Source organism: Nerophis ophidion, linkage group LG16, assembly GCF_033978795.1.
Source record: "Nerophis ophidion isolate RoL-2023_Sa linkage group LG16, RoL_Noph_v1.0, whole genome shotgun sequence".
Classification (NCBI taxonomy): Eukaryota; Metazoa; Chordata; class Actinopteri; order Syngnathiformes; family Syngnathidae; genus Nerophis; species Nerophis ophidion.
Window position 1 is genome coordinate 34,923,458 of NC_084626.1, and position 13,490 is coordinate 34,936,947.

The 13,490-nt window shown below is 40.1% G+C and overlaps 1 protein-coding gene across 4 annotated transcripts in view; it reads right to left on the reverse strand.

The window, feature by feature from the left end:
• Positions 1-645: 645 nt before the first annotated feature.
• The window catches only part of LOC133535284 (dedicator of cytokinesis protein 3-like), an 87,480-nt gene continuing 74,635 nt past the window's right edge, over positions 646-13,490 (reverse strand). For 3 of the 4 annotated variants that reach the window (XM_061874970.1, XM_061874969.1, XM_061874968.1), the window contains 6 exons: positions 10,738-10,819; positions 10,552-10,649; positions 8,918-8,993; positions 5,379-5,498; positions 5,118-5,203; positions 646-1,667 (listed from right to left, as the gene is read on the reverse strand). In XM_061874970.1, coding sequence (XP_061730954.1) covers positions 1,062-1,667; positions 5,118-5,203; positions 5,379-5,498; positions 8,918-8,993; positions 10,552-10,649; positions 10,738-10,819 — 1,068 coding nt within the window. In that variant the 3' untranslated portion in view covers positions 646-1,061. The remainder of the gene's footprint in view (positions 1,668-5,117; positions 5,204-5,378; positions 5,499-8,917; positions 8,994-10,551; positions 10,650-10,737; positions 10,820-13,490) is intronic. The other variant, XM_061874971.1, reaches the window with a different exon arrangement.

Here is a 13,490-nt window from a genome sequence, read left to right on the forward strand (position 1 = left end):
CATCCATCCATTTTTCTACCGCTTGTTCCTTTCGGGGTCACGGGGGATGCTGGAGCCTATCTAAGCTGCATTCGGTTCAGTTTCCGTTTTTTTCGACCATGTCTACGATACAATATAATGTATCACACAATTACAGCACGTCCGAAAAGGAGTGGGAAGAAGCAGAGCTTATTGAATCCAACACCTTTTCAAACCATAGCAATTTTGTCTAATTTCCTTGATTTCTGTAACAGAACAGTGAACAGATAAATAGTAAATAACATACCATAATAAGCAAACAAATATTAAATACATAAATAATATTTGTCTCAATAAGAAAGAAAAATAAAAAATAAAAAAAAGTAAAGATGTCCATCATAATTCTTGTTCTGTGTGCTTTCTATGAATAATAAATTAATCCATCCATCCATTTTTTACCGCTTTTCCCCATTTGGAATAAACTAATTAATTAATAATAAATACATTAATTAATAATCAAATTAATAATGAATTAATAAAATGAATAATAAATTAATTCTAATTATTCAGAACTTTGAACAATGTTGCATTAGATTGGCGCCCTCTGTTGGACACTTTATATATGTAGTAGTTGTACACATTTTCCGAGATGCTCCTTACAAAAATGTTCATTCACAAAAGCTGGTCAACAAGTCAAATGTTCTTTATTAAGCATGATGTTTAATAAATCACAATCTGTGCAGGAATGATTGCAGGTCAGTGCTCATGTTGAATTCTATACAAAAAAAGAGTATATTTGTAAATACATATATAGTTAACATCTGTACTTTTTCACAAGATCAAATAAATTAGGTACATTTCTGCAAAAAAAAGGTTATATTGTTACTTTGTATGAGAATAATGAGATGACGTGAAAAATTTCCAAATGGTTAAAAGACATAGCTGTTCGACTTCGTCTGGTAATTGTGGCAGCACCCCTACAAATACCACTTTTAAAAATCAGTTTTAACTGTGTGGGTTAAATTTAGCACCCCTACAAATATCACTTTTAAAAATCAGTTTTTACTGTGTGGGTTAAATTTAAATGTGAAACTAATCACATCTTAATCGCGACTGATGCCATGGCCCCATGCCACCTTGGACTGGTCCTCCTTCGTGGCAACAAACAGAGGAAGGCAGCTGCTGCCTGACGCAGGTCTGAGGACTCCTTGTGTGGGCTGGCTGCTCATAGGTTTCTCCTGAGGGAAACTGAGGTACGGTTTGTGTGACAGAGCAGAAGGAGGCTCAACCAAGGAGTCAAGAGGCAAGTAAGTGGGGATGTAATGAGGGGGGAAGTGGTGAGCGTGCTGGACATCTTGGTAGTGCGGTGGTCCTTCTTTGATCTGCGTTCGTGTACCAGTTCTGGGGGTTCGGAACCCCTGAGGCGCAGTGACCCCTGAAGAAGCGTGGCTTCGACAAGGCTCCGGAACTTCACATTCTGAGACGTCGTACCCGATGAGCCAGTAAGGTGAGTCCAGTTCCTCCTGTTCCGTAGTCCAGGCCTGGCTGTTAGGGACGGACTCGTCAGTGCGCCCGGACGGGGGGTCGCTCAAGTTACTTTCGCTGAGAGTGAAGACTCCTGAGCTGCTGCTGCCTGACAAGGTGGAGTTACTTCCACACAGGAGGGACGGTGGACTGGTGGGCGAGGCAGGTGAAGGTTGCTGGGGACACTAAAGAGACAGAAAATGAGGAGTTTTAGGATTCAATGACGACATCGTGTTATTCAGTGTTCTGTCCACCTGAGAACCAGCGTCCACTGCAGTGGACATTTATGTTATGCACAACAAGCCACTGCAGAGGACGCTGGTTCTCAGCAGGAAATGGGAATGCAGAGAAGAGGCTTCATTATTGGTTTCAAACAAGAGCCTTCAACATTTTGATGGAACTGATAAAGCAGGGATCTACTAACCGTATTTCCCTGAATTTAAAACCTCTTCTCACTCCTGCGCTTACCAAAGGCATGCGGTAAAAGTAAGCATGCGCTAATAATTTTAAAACCTCTTCTCACTCCAGCACTTACCAAAGGTATGCAGTAAAAATTTGAGTGTGATGTAAGCTTGGACCTTAAATCCTACTGAATAGCTCTTAATCTTCTTCCCTTTATGTGATTTCAAATTACCGGTATTGGAATCAGCCTCCTCCATTTTGAAAATGATGACAGGGGAAGTGTCCCTCGTGACGTCACGAGTTTGACCAGGCGGTAATACTGAGCATCCGCTAATTATTTTGGGAAGCAAGTCTGACCCGGCAGTAATTCAAGGCAGGCGCATACTATATGCCCTGCGGCAATTCAAAGAAATACGGTTAATGTCTTGTTTAAAATGGTGCTTTAAATTAAACTGCTCCTAAAGTATACCTTGTTATTATATAATACTAACATATTCAGAATCGTTCCCGAATCGTTAGATGAAAACTGATGCTCTTAACCGCTAGCTTATAACTAGCGCCCTAATCGTTTGCTGACAACAAGCATCCTAATCGCTCGCTGGCAGCTGGCACGCTGATCGTTAGCTGAAAACCAGTTCCCTAATTGTTGGCTGACAACTGTCACACCGATCGTTAACTGACAAATGGTGCCATAATCACAAGCAGTAAACTGGCCCACTAATTACAGTAGCTGACAACAAGCACCCTAATCGCTAGCTGACAATTGGCACGCAAATCGTTCACTAGAGCACTAAATGCTAGCTGACAAACTTAATCGTTCACGGACAACTAATTCCCTAGTCACTTGCTGGAAACCGGTCTACTAATTGCTAGCTGACAACTAGCACATTAATAATTAGCTGACAACTAGCGCCCTAATCGCTAGCTGGCAACTGGTGCTCTAGTGGTCAACTGACAAATATCGCTCTAATTGTAAGTTGGAAGCTTGCACAGCTAATCTTTATCCGACAAGTTGCATGCTAATCGTTAACTCATGTCCTAAGTCCTAGCTGAACACCAGCACTCTAATCGTTCGCTGACAACTAATGCTTTTATCGCTGGCGTGCAACTGGTGCACTAATTTCTAGCTGACAACTTTCACAATAATAAATAGCTGACAACTTGCGTGCTAATCGCTAGATGACAGTCATCGCCCTTATTGCTAGTTGACAACTGGCGCACTAATTGCTAACTGTACACTAGGGCGCTAATTGCTACAGTAACTGACAACTAGTGCCCGAATCGCTATATGGCAACTGGTGCTCTAACAGCTAGCTGATAACTAGCGCCGTAATTATAGGATGACAGCTTGCGCCACTAATCGCTATCTGACAATTGGCCTGCTAATCGTTAACAAACGTCCTAAATACCAGTTGACAACTAGCACCCTAATTTTTATCTGACAACTCATGCTCTCATCGCTAGCGTGCAACTGGTGCACTAATTGCTAGCTGACAACTTGCACAAAAATAAATGGCTGACAACTAGCATGCTAATTACTGGGTGACAGCCATCGCCCTTATTGCTGGTTGACAACTGGCGCACTAATTGCTAACTGTACACTGGGGCGCTAATTGCAACAGTAACTGACAACTAGTGCCCGACTCGCTAGCTGGCAACTGGTGCTCTAACAGCTAGCTGATAACTTGCGCCCTAATTGTAGGATGACAGCTTATGCCACTAATCGCTATCTGAGTATTGGCCTGCTAATCGTTAACAAACGTCCTAAATACCAGCTGACAACTAGCACCCTAATTGTTAGCTGACAACTCATGTTCTCATAGCTAGCGTGCAACTGGTGCACTAATTGCTAGCTGACAACTTGCACAAAAATAAATGGCTGACAACTAGCATGCTAATTACTGGGTGACAGCCATCGCCCTTATTGCTGGTTGACAACTGGCGCACTAATTGCTAACTGTACACTGGGGCGCTAATTGCTACAGTAACTGACAGCTAGTGCCCGACTCGCTAGCTGGCAACTGGTGCTCTAACAGCTAGCTGATAACTAGCGCCCTAATTGTAGGATGACAGCTTGCGCCACTAATCGCTATCTGAGTATTGGCCTGCTAATCGTTAACAAACGTCCTAAATACCAGCTGACAACTAGCACCCTAATTGTTAGCTGACAACTCATGTTCTCATTGCTAGCGTGCAACTGGTGCACTAATTGCTAGCTGACAACTTGCACAATACTAAATAGCTGACAACTAGCATGCTAATCGCTGGGTGACAGCCATCGCCCTTATTGCTAGTTGACAACTGGCGCGCTAATTGCTAACTGTACACTGGGCGCTAATTGCTACAGTAACTGACAAATAGTGCCCGAATCGCTAGCTGGCAACTGGTGCTCTAATAGCTAGCTGATAACTAGCGCCCTAATTGTAAGATGGCAGCTTGCGCCACTAACTGCTATCCGACAATTGGCCTGCTAATCGTTAACAAAAGTCCTAAATACCAGCTGACAACTAGCACCCTAATTGTTAGCTGACAACTCATGTTCTCATCGCTAGCGTGCAACTGGTGCACTAATTGCTAGCTGACAACTTGCAAAATAACATATAAAAAGATAGATAGATAGATAGATAGATAGATAGATAGATAGATAGATAGATAGATAGATAGATAGATAGATAGATAGATAGATAGATAGATAGATAGATAGATAGATAGTACTTTATTGATTCCTTCAGGATAATTTCAGCAGCAGTGTACAGAGTTTAGATCAATTTAAAAAGTAAAAAGTAAATAATGGGGGTATATATGGCAACAAAATAGAAAAATATTACAATAAGAAATTGTAAAATTTTAAAATGTTGTTTCCATTTATACCTGACAATTGGTCTGCTAATCGTAACCAGACATGCAAAATACCAGCTGACAACTAACACCCTAATTGTTAGCTGAAAAATAGTACCCTCATCGCTAGGTGGCAACCGGTGAACTAATCACAGGGGTGCTGGAGTCAATCCTAGCTGCAATCGGGCGGAAGGCACACGCACACGTACTAACCCCTTTCCCACCGTACAGCCCGCTAATGTAATGTATACTGTATATAATGTATTAAACAATATACAAACGTTTTTAAGAATAACAATCAATGGCAACAAGCTGCTCTTTCTCACACATGAACAATTTGGTATGTACGAGGATGACAAGAAGGGCAAATAAAAGGAGGAAGAGGTGGAGGGTACCTTTCTTAGGGATCGCGCAGGGAGAGCAGGAGGGAGGTCACTGAGTTGGTGGTGGTAAGCATCAAAGTGCATCGACAGGCGTTGGCCTGTAGGAGGACGTAGACGCACAAGGACTGAGAGAGGCACCTTGGAGCAAGGAGGACGTGGGGGGTGGGACAACTGAAGAGGAACTAGTGTGGACGACTGGGCTGAGGGTGGGTCGTGGGGGTGGGGTCCTGGGGAGTGGGGGGTGTACAATATGATAAATATTCTGGATCGTACCATGTGGAACATTTCGTGGGGGAACAGGAGGCGCCATGATGTTCCCAATGTGGGCGGATAGAACAGGCACGGCTTCTCTGGTACCGCTGTCCAAACTCCAACTACTGGGGGCGGTCAGAACTGCAGGACCAGGAGGTGACATAAGTACACACGAGTACACATACAAGTACAAATACACTTAAAAGTACAAGGACACATACAAGTACTGTACACCCATAATCACAAGTAAAAGTCTTTGCAAACGCGAATCTCAATCTGTGAATCTGTAATCCAACTAACATGTCTGTGTACTAATTTGTATCGTATTATGATTTGTCCATGGGGGAAAAAAATTGGTCTGTCCGTAGTTTGATCTGTGCGTGTGTAAAAAATTGTGTGCATCTGTATTCAGATTTGTGTGTAGGAGGAATCCTTGATTGGCGGTCTTTTGACGTGTGATTTTTTTGCTGAGTTTCTGCAGTGGAAGAGTTGTGCTTGCGTAATCATATTTGTGTGGAAATGTAACACAATCTCTGTGTGTCTGCGTAATCATATTTGTGTGTGCGTGTAATACAATCTATGTGTGCGTAATAGGGCAATACGGCATACCGTATTAGTATAGTACCGCAATATTAATGAATCATGCAGACGGGCATTATACTTCTAAATTACTAATCCTTGTCTCCATGGCAACATATATAGTACAATTATTTCAAGCATCATCCCTGTAGGGGCCCTGCAATGAGGTGGCAATTTGTGCAGGGTGTACACCGCCTTCCACCCGATTGTAGCTGAGATAGGCGTCAGCGCCCCCCGCGACCCCAAAGGGAATAAACGGTAGAAAATGGATGGATCCCTGTAGGACGGTAGATAGCTATTCATGCTTCATTACTTACCGCCGCACGCCAAAGTCATAATATTGGATGGGTTATAAATGATCTATAGACAAGATATCACTATGTCCGATCATCAACCATCTACAATCTTAACCAGGGGTCTTAAAGTCACTTCACCTGGGGGCCACTGGACGCAGAGTCTATGTGAGGCTGGGCCGCGATAAAATATTTCGTGAAAAAATGTTGCTTACTCCTCAGCACATCTAGTTGTATATTGACGTTTCAAATTGTATTCCTTGTGCACCGCAACTTTCTCTGTGCAAATAAGACACGCCGGGGGGCCCCTGTGCTCAACAAAGAAATATTGCATCTCCCACTTTTCCTGGAATTGTCTTTGCTCGTCACAAACCTTTCTCTTCGCTGCACGCTTTGAAAAAGACATGTTTGGGGTTGTTGAATATATTTGTATTTAGCCCACGCACGGAGAATACTGTTACGTCTGCAATGTGTGTCGTTCCGCTTTTCCTCCCTATAGCAACACGGCGGTCGGCGGGTAATAGCCGGGAAAGTACCGGGATAGCGAGCGCAAAAAAGTTATAGAAATATATGTAGTGTTCATTGTGTGAGGCATTGAAAATTAGAAAATAAAAAAACAAATAACGGTTTGAATTGGTCCAGGTTATCGGGGATTGTTATTACTGACAGACAGGTGTCGCGGTGTGAATGCTGCCAGGTACGTAAGAAAACCCTCGTCTCCATGGCAACGTCTCTGTCGCTTTCACTCATTTGCCGCTTTTCCACTAACGCAGGGGTAGGTAACCCAGAACGTTGAAAGTGCCATTTTGGCCCCATAATAACACAACGCTGTCAAGCGCCATTCATATAAAACTCGCGGGCCACACTAACATTAGACTTTCATACTAAAGTGGGGGCCGCCAAATAACGTCACGCGGGCCGCGTGTCTGAGACCCCTGATCTTAACTTTGAACACACTTTACGCAAGTGAATGAAGGGCATACTTAGTCAACGGCCATATATGTCACACGAAGGGTGGCCGTACGAACAATGCCAACACTGTCATAAACATGTTACATATAGTGAAACCACACTGAACAACAATGACAGACACATTTTGGGAGAATATTTGCAACGCAACACACACGACAGAACAAATACCCAGAATCCCCTGCAGCACCAACTCTTCTGAGAGGCTACAATGTAAACAAAGGGCATTTTTGGTTCTACACCTGACATCCACTGTAATGATATCAAGTACTAGTTGATAATACTATGAATACATCAATATTTTTTAGCATCACTAAATCTTTTTTTTTGTTTTTTTTAAATTAAGTTTATAACCTCAGGAAATACGTTCCCTGGACACATGAGGACTTTGAATATGACCAATGTATGATCCTGTAACTACTTGGTATCGGATAGAACCAAAACTAATGTAAAGTATCAAACAACAGAAGAATAAGTGATTATTACATCTTAACAGAAGTGTAGATAGAACATGTTAAAAGAGAAAGTAAGCAGATATTAACAGTATATGAACAAGTAGATTAATAATAACTTTTCTACCACTTGTGCTTAATAATTTTGACAAAATAACAGAATTTTAAATGACACAATATGTTACTGCATACGTCAGCAGACTAGTTAGGAGTCTTTGTTTACTTAGTAATAAAAGAAAAGTTGTCTTGTATGTTCACTCTTTTATTTAAGGACAAACTGGCAATAAGAAACATATGTTTAATGTTGTTAGGATAAAGCCAATGATGATTTTTTTTGTGGTCCTCTTTAGTTAGAAAAGTACCGAAAAGTACCGAAATACATTCTGGTACCAGTACCGGTACCAAAATATTGGCATCGGGACAACACTAGTGCGTACTAAGAGTTGTTTGTGTGTAAAAAATGTGTGTCTGTCTGTAATTACATTTTTGTGAAGCAGGAACCCTGATTGGCTGCCTTTTTACACGTGACATTTGTGACACTTTTGTCTGTCTGTGCAGCGATCCAGCCATCCATTTCCTACCGCTTGTCCCTTTCGGGGTCGCGGGGGGTGCTGGAGCCTATCTCAGCAGCATTCGGACGGAAGGCGGGGTACACCGTGGACAAGTCTCCACCTCATCGCAGGGCCAAGATAGACAGACAACACTCACATTCACACACTAGGGCCAATTTAGTGTTGCCAATCAATCCATCCCCAGGTGCATGTTTTTGATGGTGGGAGGAAGCCCCTCCGAACTTGTAAAAAGACTTGTGTGTACTCTTCAACTTCACCTGTCTTTCCCTACACTCACCACTAGTCGGCGCCTCGCACCTACTCGTAAACCAAGTGCAATGGATTTTCCATCAATTGATGGAAATAAAAATTCATGTTTTGGTGGTAACTTAGTTGTCAGAAGGATTTTGTACTCAAGTAAGTTATCAGTTTTGTTATAATATATAGTGTTCAAAATGATTGCGTTGCCTCCATCGGTTGGCGGGGTTCTGATTACGCACACACACATTGAGGTACAAATACACACATTAGTACACAGACACATGAACTGGATTATAGGTGAACAGATTGAGATACGCGTTTGCAAATAATTTTGCTACAATAATAAGTCCAAACAAGTGCAAGTACTGTAAATATTTGAAGAGTACACGTACACGCACAAGTACAAGTACATGTGCACGTACAAGTGCAATGGGCTTTGTTCTAAGTACACCAACCTTTGTCAGTAAAGGAGAGGTTGGGATCACTGCAGGGTTTACAACCTGGACTGATCACCTGATGCAAAAATGCTCGCTGCAAGAGTGAAGGATAGACATGAAAACATATTCACTTCAAGCTACAACAAGCAGGTTACATTTTTTTATAGTGATTTAAAAAAAGTGCTTTGCAGGGGAAAAGCTATAAATCCAAACACTTTCCAGCAGGCAGATGCTTTGACTTGACGTAATTTTGGGTAACGGTGTGTTTTGTAAGGTTTTTAATGATTGATTGAAACTTTTATTCGTAGGTTGCACAGTACAGTACATATTCCGTACAATTGACCACTAAATGGTAACACCCGAATAAGTTTTTCCACTTGTTTAAGTAAAATACTGTATACTATAATTGCTTCTTCATGTGTAAAACTGAATTCAAAATGTGTTTGATAACGAGGACTAAGAACTTTTATCATGTTTAGATGATCATAAATGGGCATTATTATGGGTGCTTCTATTTTTTTGTACTTTTTCTTCTTTGACAGAAGGTCTTGGAACATAATACCCCCCTGCACAAAACACATCGACATCCTCGGTAGAGCCCACATAAGGGCAAGGAAAAACTCACCCCAGTGGGACGTCGGTGACAGTGACAATGATGACTATGAGAAACCTTGGAGAGGACCAGCGGACCGAAAGCAATGAATGTCGAGCGGGTCTAACTTGATATTGTGAAAGTCCAATCCAATGTGGATCTAACATAACCGTGAGAGTCCAGTCCAAAGTGGATCCAATATAGTAGCGAGAGTCCCGTCATGAAAATATTATATATTTTACTTTCCTTCCTAACTTAATGTCATGGTTTTGGCTACTTTTTATAGAGCCAAATGGGACAACATGCGTTGAATAAATAAATATTTGAATAAATACATCAAATTTGTCTTTAGTTAATTATGATTGTAATTAAATACATAAATGTGTTATTAAATATTTCATTATTTATTTAATTTATAATGCAATGTAATTATTGTATCATTTAATACAATATTAATTTGATTATTTTTAATATTTGGTTAATCATTTAACAACTTAAATACTATTTTATTTAATTATTTCATGATTTAGTTAATGACACAATTGAGTAACTTTAAGTGCTGGTTAACCAATCAGATGTTAGGATTTGCCCAGACTTTGACTGCTGAGTTTGACAAATAAAATACATTTATGAAGCGCTGACAAATTCAAATGGGACAAAATTAAATCAACAGATATATCTTCAAATTAATACTTGAACATGTCATAAATCAACGAAATGAATAAATACATTGTAAAATAATAAAATAAGCAACTCAATGCTGAATTAGAATTAGATCACAAAATCGTTGATTAAATCATGCAATAATTAAGTCATTACGTAATTAGAATAATTTTATACTAAATACATTCATTATTAATGAATACATTAATTTAAAATATAGCATGCATATATTTAATTCAAATTATAATTAATTATTTGGAATTAATTAATGACACATTTAAGTAGTCAATTGAAGAAGTAGTTATTTATTTTACTTTGTCCCATTTGGCTCTTCATAACTTCTGGCTTCAGAATAAACATAACATTATCCACAATGACGATGACATCCAAAGCTGACCTGTCCGCTCTCGCTGAAGTTTTGATACAAGACGCTGCTCGGACGTTCTCGCTGTGGCGGAAACAGCATCAAAATGTCTCTGTTGTTTCTGCTTTGTTCTGTCAGAAAAACAAGTTTTGTGAAAAAGCAGCAATAAAAAAAAATGTAGTTTGCATGCGCAGGATGTGCACTTTATGCTGTCTTCACCTTTAATTGTTGACAAGGCTGAGTTGATTAATTGAGAAGGGGCAGAGTGGGTGGAGCTAATGCTGGAGGAGGAGTGGCTTGCCTGCAGTAAAAAATGAATGTGACCATCAAGGAATAAGAAGGTTTGAAATCTCATAATCATGAAATTTGCATGTGAACATTTTTAAGGATTTTTTTTCTTTATGGTTAATTTCTGCTGTCCACCTTACTTGTTTCACGTTGAACTTTATAATTCATTATTCAAAATAAAAGTATATACAGTACTTAAATTTGGCAAAAATGAATAGAAAATACCAGACATTTATACTTGTTGGTCTTTGTTACACGACATTCCGTGTTACAATGTGCAATTAAAGAACTTAATTTTGGTCAATGAAAACGAGATTGCCACACGCGCCGCTCAACTGAAGAAGCATAAAATCACTGATTAGTTACGTTTTGACTCTTCATGATGTTTCCCATGCGTAAGACTGGCTCTTCTGGTGGCAGTGCGCCAACAAACAAAGAAAAGCTACTTTCACCACGGAAGGTAAACATTGAAAACCATAAAAGCTCGGAGAGAGGAGAAACGCCTGCAAAAATCGCCCTCACTTTTGATCTCAACCGCTCGACTGTTGTGTCCATCATGTTTTGCCTTTGTTGCACATGACATCCCTTACCGTTGCGGAATTGGCACCGGGTGAAGCACTTGGCAGGCAAACAGGCCTATTCATAGCGGGCCTCGCCGGTAATGTTGCAATATTCCATGCCAACGAAGCAAGAATGTCCGATAGAATGTGTTTAAAAGTTAGGCTCCACTTTTCAAAATGCGCGATACATTGGATATGCCATATACAAACCCTGTTTCCATATGAGTTAGGAAATTGTGTTAGATGTAAACATAAACGGAATACAATGATTTGCAAATCCTTTTCAACCCATATTCAGTTGAATGCACTACAAAGACAAGGTATTTGATGTTCAAACTCATAAACTTTATTTTTATTTGCAAATAATAATTAACTTAAAATTTCATGGCTGCAACACGTGCCAAAGTAGTTGGGAAAGGGCATGTTCACCACTGTGTTACATCACCTTTTCTTTTAACAAAACTCAATAAACCTTTGGGAACTGAGGGAACTAATTGTTGAAGCTTTGAAAGTGGAATTCTTTACCATTCTTGCTTGATGTACAGCTTAAATTGTTCAACAGTCCGGGGTCTTGTTGTCGTATTTTACGCTTCATAATGTGCCACACATTCTCGATGGGAGACATGTCTGGACTGCAGGCGGGCCAGGAAAGTACCCGCACTTTTTTACTACGAAGCCACGCTGTTGTAACATGTGGCTTGGCATTGTTTTGCTGAAATAAGCAGGGGCATCCATGATAACATTGCTTGGATGACAACATATGTTGCTCCAAAACCTATATGGACCATTCAGCATTAATGGCGCCTTCACAGATGTGTAAGTTACCCATGCCTTGGGCGCTAATACACCCCCATACCATCACAGATGCTGGCTTTTGAACTTTGCGCCGATAACAATCCGGATGGTTATTTTCCTCTTTGTTCCGGAGGACACCACGTCCACAGTTTCCAAATATAATTTGAAATGTGGACTCGTCAGACCACAGAACATGCAATACCGCCTGAGGAATTAAAGGTCCGTAATATCATCCTTACGTGCAGTGATTTCTCCAGATTCTCTGAAAATTTAAATGATTTTATGGACCGTAGATGGTAAAATCCCTAAATTCCTTGCAATAGCTCGTTGAGAAATGTTGTTCTGAAACTGTTCGACAATTTGTTTACAAATTGTTGACCCTCACCCCATCCTTGTTTATGAATGACTTAGCATTTCTTGGAAGCTGTTTTTATACCCAATCATGGCACCCACCTGTTCCCAATTAGCCTGCACACCTGTGGGATGTTTCAAATAAGTGTTTGATGAGCATTCCTCAACTTTATCAGTATTTATTGCCACCTTTCCCAACTTCTTTGTCACGTTTCGCTGGCATCAAATTCTAAAGTTAATGACTATTTGCCAAAAAAAAAAAAGTTTATCAGTTTGAACATCAAATATGTTGTCTTTGTAGCATATTCAACTGAATATGGGTTGAAAAAGATTTGCAAATCATTGTATTCCGTTTATATTTACATCTAGCACAATTTCCCAACTCATGGAAACGGGGTTTGTACATGCTAATGATTAGCACTGGTGATTTTAACCCTTCCAAATTTGCCGATCAAGAAAACTGAAATGCACGTTACTATCAAACTGGTGTGTAGTAAGCACAATAAGTACAGTGTAAACGCTTTGTAGGGCTCAACATAGGACAACACTAAAAGATTCAACTTCAAGCCAATATAATACTTCTTGGCTCCAACAACACACCAAAGACAAGCTGAAATGAATGCATACTTGGAAATGAGACTTAGAAGTGTAAGAAAAAAATAAATAAATAACTGGACCGCAAGGGATGGGTATCCATACTGGTCCTCTACTTTTTTGTGTATTCAAATATGTTAAAAAATGTTAATTGTCTAAAAAAATATATGAATTTTTATCATTTAATATTTAACACTGAGCTGTGCTGTCTAGTTGTGTCTCAGTTCCAAGTGTCATATAATAGACTTTGTGTGCTGTGGCAATTCCAAGTTGTGAGATTGCAGTAGTGTATTGGCTGTAGTGTATTGCCTTAGAGTTGAAGTAGTCTTTGCCATTCAGTTGAATATCCCACTCTTGTCTTATGCTGAGTCCTACAAAGTGTTT